General features: G+C 37.5%; 1 protein-coding gene across 1 annotated transcript; it reads right to left on the bottom strand.

Annotated features, from left to right (window-relative positions):
- Nucleotides 1–1,900: 1,900 nt before the first annotated feature.
- On the bottom strand, nt 1,901–3,728 carry LOC145016158 (uncharacterized). The gene is made up of 6 exons (XM_078974560.1): nt 3,523–3,728; nt 3,252–3,354; nt 3,134–3,180; nt 2,813–2,876; nt 2,395–2,714; nt 1,901–2,075 (listed from the first exon to the last, which is right to left on the bottom strand). Exons 1-6 carry the CDS (start codon nt 3,726–3,728, stop codon nt 1,901–1,903), a joined length of 915 nt encoding a protein of 304 aa, XP_078830686.1.
- Nucleotides 3,729–7,435: the final 3,707 nt, after the last annotated feature.

Genomic DNA, 7,435 nt, shown 5'->3' with positions numbered 1-7,435 from the left:
GAACATGTTGGAAGATAACAAAACCTGGGAGGCATTTCTGGAATTGTCAAAAAAGTTTGGTAGGTCCCGATAATTCTAATCATGCTACACTGTGGTTATTCTTCGTGTAAAACCAATCATGCTAAATTTGTATTTTGAAAAAAAAGAAGCCTTAATTTTTTTTTTTCTTGAGGGATATTTGTGATCGTCGATCAAACTCATTTCGTTAGTACACTAAAGGCATTTGATTTTCTTAATCTTTATTTACTACCTAAATTAAAGCATTTTAATTTTTTAATGGATTGGCTATTAACAGACTAGGTTGAAGAAATGTAGCTCCTTTGAATGGAAAGATGAAAAACAGGAAGAAGGGTACTACAAAAATCTTCTATATTCTCTGAAGCAGAAACTGGATGCTAAAGAGGATCTATATGAGATGAAAACTTTGAGAACAAGGATTGTTGAAGTGGAGTTGCATTGTTTTTTGTTGGCTTGGTCTTTTTTGTTTTGAAGTTAGGGGTGATTGTAGTTAGTTAGGGTGGTTGGTGTATGTAAGCTTTTGTATGTTTTTGTAAAGGCATACTTGCAAGTAAGTAATGATTGGCATTTTGTATGTTTTGAAGCTGCTTTTGGTTAGAATATAGGGGTGTCAACCTTGATGTGTTGATGTTGTAAGGTGGAAAGTCCCTAATGAAAGGGAATTTGATAACTACTATAAAACCATATTGAAAGTCCTAATTGTAGGGCATTTTGTATAATCAGATGTTGGAAATATTTATGTTATTAAAACATGTATGACTTGTTTTCTTTTTATTATATATAATTAAATTGGTTGTTGTGCATGATATTATATTCGGAGTAAAGTAGAAAATGGGTCATGTTGAAGTATACTATGTATGGGGACCATTTGTATTTAATAGTTAGTGGGTGTTTTTATAATGGAAAAATAGGACATTTGAACCAATTATAGAACCATATTCGGGACCACATAACACATTCACATGCATGCATATTATTCCAAATTTCTCCATGCATAAATATTCAAAGCTATATTTCATGAATTTACTTAAAAAGGCAACATACTTTCATAAGTGACCAAAATATCATTTCATGTCATTAATTTAATTAAAAAGACAACATACATTCATAAGTGACCAAAATACCCTTTTATGTCATAAGTTTACTTAATAAGGCAACATACATTCATAAATGACCAAAATACCTTTTTATGTCATGAGTTTACTTAAAAAGGCAACGAACATTCATAAGTAACCAAAATGCCCTTTTATGTCGTGAGTTTACTTAAAAAAGCAACATGCATTCATAAGTGACCAAAATACCATTTTATGTCATGAGTTTACTTAAAAAGGCAACATACATTCATAAGTGACCAAAATACCCTTTCATGTCTTGAGTTTACTTAAACAAGAAACATGCATTCACTAGTGACCAAAATACCCTTTTATTTCTTGATTACTTAAAAAGGAAACATACATTCATTAGTGATGAAAATACCCTTTTATGTCTTGAGTTTACTTAAAAAGGAAACATATATTCATAAGTTTCCAAAATACCCTTTTATGTCTTGAGTTTATATAAAAACGAAACATACATTCATACTTAACAAAGGCAATTACCTTAACTTCGAACAATAATCGAGATACAGACACATTAAACTCAAATGAAAGTTACCATAATCCTAATACACATACTTTAAAATCCAAATAACACAAAGAAAAATTCAACACTAATCAGTTAGAAGAGCTTTTCCCTTTGAATTTCCTGGTTCATCAACACCACGAATTGTCTTGCCTAATTTCATCTTCAGGATTCTCTCTGACTTTCTTCTCCTTATCCTCTTAAAAATCTCTGGAATTTGTCTAACCCTTCCCTACTGAACTTGGATAATAGGAACAACCTCCTAAATTTGAACATTATCAAAAACTTGGACATTAGGAATAACCTCATCATCTTGAACATTATCACTCTTCCCAGCCTCCTCACCCACACCAACCTCCTCACCCATAATACCCTCCTCACCTTCATAAGTTCTAGGTGAAGTAACTTGCATATAAAGACTAAAATCCCTTGCACTACTGGATTAAACATCAATTGGAGTCATTTCAACCTCTTCATGCTGTTGAGGTTCACTTCTACTACACTATAGGCATTATATAATAATGTCAGTGGCAAATCATATGTAAATAAATTTAAATTTTAAATGGTTATACCTGTCTTGCATTTTGCTTTATACAAACTTTTTGTTTCTTTAGTTTCATTACATTTAACTTTTGGGGCCTTATCTATGGCCAAGTGGCCATATTGTGACCTATCTCCTTGCATATACTACATCTAATTTTCTTTCCAGCCTTAGAAACTTTATGTTTTCCTTTATTCTCTCTAGTGGATCTCTACCTCTTAGTAGCTAGCCTACCAGACATCCTTCTACTAATAGGAGGCAATGGTGGAGTGTAATTTGTCTCTGGCCATGTGTAACTGCCATTCATGGGGGCAATTTTGTAACTGTATGCCTTCCTAAATGTGGTGGTGCTATACATGTTGTCTACATAGGCTTCTGCATCCCTATTAAGATAGGATATGCTAGCTACATAATGAGCACATCCATATCCATTCAATTGCCACAACCTACATGACCATGTTTTCCTTTCTAAGTCCACCTCATATGTATCTGTTGCTCCTCTAACCTCAAACCGGTTTAATCCACTAGGTAGTACCTAATAATACCTTTGAATTTTTAAGCAAATTCACCTTATCCCTTATCTCTAGACAAATATAATTTCCCCGTTGTTGTCCCTTTAATTTCATGTTGTACAATTTGTCCATCATGTACAATCATAACTCCTATAACATGTTGATTATGGGCTTCTTCTTGGTATCTACTATTACAACATTAAAACTTTCAGAGAAGCCATTTTCAACTGCATCACAACTTTAAAAGAAAGCTCTTGACTAGGTTTTAGGATGTTTCTCCATGAGATATTGATGGGAATCTGGGTTCAGTGTCTCAATTTCCTTCATCACAACTTTAAAAGCATGCTCAGTTTTAGCTTTAGATGCTCTCCAAAACAAGGTATGATATATGGCACCAGTGAATCTCTTCTACAAATTCTAGCAAATATGTCTAGCGTATTGCCTGTGCTCTACATATGGAAGCAACTCTTTAACAGCCTTTATCAAATCCTGTATTATAAAAAGGTTTAAATCAAATAGTATAAAATAAATATACATGAGTTACTATGAAAAATACTAACCTCATGTTGGTTTGACATTAAACCAAATCCATTGCCTAATTTCAAGTTTAGATCATCAATGAGAAGCTCTAAAAACCTCTTCCAATTCTGCTTGTTCTCCACACTAACCAATGCCCAAGCAATATGATATATCTTGTCATTTGCATCCCTCCCAATAGCATAAAGTTATTCCCTCTTACAAACACCTTTCAAAAAACATCCATCAAGATCTATTATCCTTCTACACCCTTCCATCCAACCTTGTTTAACTCCTTGAAAACAAACATAGAACTTGCTAAAATATTTCTTTCTGTTTGGACCATCCTCCACATCTAGTTTCACACTTGACCCATGATTTTTCCTCAAAATCTCATGACCATATGGCCATAGCTTACCATAATGTTCAACAAGGCTACCTTCAATAAAATTTAGTGCATACTTCTTTTGCCTCCTACATTGGCTCATACTAACTTGGACATCAAACTTGGTCATTACCATTAGCTTAAGCTTCCTTACACTCATTTTCTGACTCGGTACAATCTCTTTGGTATAGTGACTCCTAATCCATGCATATGTCACCAATCATCCAAATTTGAAGTTCCTAGCACAATTATCATAAGCTTTTAGTGACTTGATTTGGAAACTCTCTTCACCACTCATCCAAGAAGCCCATAATCTAAATGTTAAAGCATCCTTACTACACCTCACCAAAAGTCTTTTCCTATCATATTTTCAACACACACTTGATATCCATTAACCACAACCTATTTGCACAACATTGATTTTGCTTGCCTTGGACCCTTAAATATCATTCCTAGAATTGGTTTTTGTGTTTCCCAGTGTAATAGCTCATTAAATATGGAATGAGGTGGGATGTTAGGTTCAAATTATATCCCATTATCATCATCTACAATGTTGTTATCCTCCTCATCATCAACACATAACCTACACAATAAAGGATCATTTGATGTCCTATTCATATGCTGTAACACCGTAAATTTTCAAAACATATTTTTTTCATTTAAAACCACATGAAACTCATGTATTATATTTCATAAAACCACAAGTGTCTCAAACATCAACATAAATCCACAAAAAAAAAAGTCAAATCTCAGAATCCTCAACATTATCACGAACAAGTGTGTAGAATCACGCTAACGCCTTCCTGCGGTCCTGAGAAGTACCTGAAACACATATCACACAACATGGTAAGCACGAAGCTAAGTGAGTTCCTCAAAATACCACATACACAAATAATAAGCCTCTCATGGCTATAACTCGGCATGGACCCCCCAATCTCATGCTTTTCAGTGTGGACCTCCGGTCATGTGTCTCAGTGAGGACCCTCCGGTCTCACAGCTCAGTTTAGACCCTCCGGTCCTCTCTCGGTGGAAACCCTCCGGTCCCACTACTCAGTTTGGACCCTCCGGTCCGATCTCGGTGGAACGACTAGTAGTCTATGACTAGTGGTGTTACGGAACAACTACCCGATGAGTGGTAATAACGATTATATATCACACAAACAAAATGCATAATATCACATAACTCAAGTAAGCACAAAAGACCCTATGTTCACATAAAAGATAACCACCCTAGATAAAGTATAGTGAGAAGACTCACCTTGTAATAAGATAGGTAAATGTGTACCCCTCGAACACAAGTCACCGAATCTAGCTTCCTCCTATTCACACATGATAATTGACTCTAGTTAACACTTTAATCATAACTCTAAGTAAACTAAGTTACTTCCTATCTCTCTCTCTCTCTCTCTCTCTCTCTCTCTCTCTCTCTAACTCTTGGAATGGGAAAAAGACCATTTTACCCATCCATGGTCTCCATACGTCATGATTGACCAAACCCTAAAGTCAATAGAAGTCAAATCAATCCAACGGTCCATGTTGAACGAACTCGTCGAGTGCATATATGCAACTCGTCGAGTTTTATCGATATTCTCAGAATCTCAAAAAAGTCCAACTCAACTCGTCGAGTTGACCCGTCAACTCATCGAGTTACTGTATGGTCAGGACCATTGGGACAACCCCATTCGACTCGTCGATTCCTTTCAAACTCTTTTCTCACTCAGACGTTTTAAGGCAGAAAACAACCCCAAACTCTAAATCTAACCTCCCAAGGCTCAATTATCACGTAAAGCCACAAGCTTTACGTCCACGCATGGTACTTAGAGCTTAAAACGCCAAAAACATGATTTATTAAGGGTTTTTCACTCAAGAGCTCTATTATGGCTGAATAAAGCTGGGACCTTTGGACTCTTGGGACCTCACAAGGTCCAGATATGAAGTCCAAACCTCTAGATGAACCGAAAACACTCAAAGTCCCAAATAATAGATGGAAAAAGCCCTAAACTCCATAAACATGAGATCTAACCAACATAGTGAGAAAGGTGTCGACTTTTTACCTTTCATAGAAGCTCTGGACGAAATAGCAACACATCTAATAGCCCCTTCTTGTTCCTTGCTTGAAATGCTTCCCTTTTCTTCAAAAGATGTAGTAAAACACTCAAGGATTACCTCAATAACTCTCTTAGCTCACTACCAACGAGTAGGGTTTCACACAGGGGAGTGGGGTAGCTGGTGAGGGGTAAATGAGGACATAAGCTTCCTTAAAAAAAGGCCCCAAACCTGGGGATTTAGGGTTTCCTCACACAGCGCCTACTCGGCGAGTCGGCCTCTCAGACTCGTCGAGTCGGTTATTTAACCCGCGTGCTCAAATCCAACACTACTCGATGAGTTGAGGCACCAACTCATCGAGTTGCTCAATAGATATCACAAATAAATAAATAAATACCTTGGAGTCAAGATGTTACAATTCTCCCCCACTAGAATTAGACTTCGACCTTGAAGTCGTGCTCTGGAAATAGCTCTGGGTACTGCCCTCGCATCTTAGACTCCGACTCCCAAGTCATCTCGGACCCCTTCTGATGTTTCCATTGTACTTGAACCAGAGGCACCTCTTTGTTCCTCAGAACCTTTACTTTCCGATCCAAGATCGCAATGAGCCTCTCAATATAATTTAGGCTCGCATCCACCTGAATGTCCTCTAATGGTATGAAACATCCCAAAAATACAGACTTAAAATTTCGTTTTAAATCATTAATAAAATGGTGAGTGTACTGTAATCATCCCAAGCTCCGTTTTTTAAAAAACGAAGTACATGAAACCAAAACTGAAAACTGTAAGCACGAAGCTTAGTGAGTCTCCCCAAACTACCACATACCATACACATAACATGTAACTAGGAGATACGGTCCCCGCCCACTCTCAAGGAGATTTGGGCCCCGCCCACACTCCACTATCTAGGAGATTTGGGTCCCACCCACACTCCGCTGTCTAGGAGATTCGAGCCCCGCCCACACTCCGCTGTTTAGGAGATTTGGTCCCCGCCCACACTCTGTTGTCTAGGAGATTTGGGCCCCTCCCACACTCCGCTACTAACATGCATCCAAGTATCACACATACAACAAATATATATCATTCTATCAAGCAGTCACATATCCATACTCAAATAATACTATGAGATTTGGGCCCCACCCACACTTGGCTACTATGAGGTTCAGGCCTTGCCCACACTCGAATAATAATGAGATATGGGCCTCGCCTACACTCACATGCATAAACAACCACATACATGTATCAAACAGACAACAAGTATAACAATCTCACAATCTGACTGATATCTATACTCTGGTAATAATGAGATACGGACCCCGTCCACACTTCATGTTTCTATCAAGACATAAACTACACGTGACGACATTGGTGCCTTAGGCCCTTTCCTACTGGAAGAGGACTCATGTCGCACTGCTGAAGTCCTACGAATAAATATCGGGCTACTGACTAACAGATCTTCAAGCTGTCATCATGAAAACAAAACTCAATTAACCATTTAGGCTTCTAATACATAATTTTAAAATCCCCACTGAGGGTAAAAGGACCATTTGACCCCTAACCTATCTTGGGCCAAGATTAAGGCCCAAACTCATACTCTGAAAGCCCAAAATACCATTAGTCAACCAAAGCGCAACTTTGGCCCAATTTTCTAAATTGATTCCGAGTCTATCCAATGGGCCTTATCCTATAGCCCAATCCAATACTCTAGTCCTTATACTTGTTCTTGAATGGTCCATCAATAGCTCAAAACATCTAGCCTAACAGGAGGCCTAACTCCAAACCCAACAAAATTAGGGT

The sequence above is a fragment of the Lactuca saligna genome, chromosome 9 (genome assembly GCF_052625555.1).
Source record: "Lactuca saligna cultivar CGN05327 chromosome 9, ASM5262555v1, whole genome shotgun sequence".
NCBI lineage: Eukaryota > Viridiplantae > Streptophyta > Magnoliopsida > Asterales > Asteraceae > Lactuca > Lactuca saligna.
This window is presented reverse-complemented; position numbering and strand designations above follow the sequence as displayed.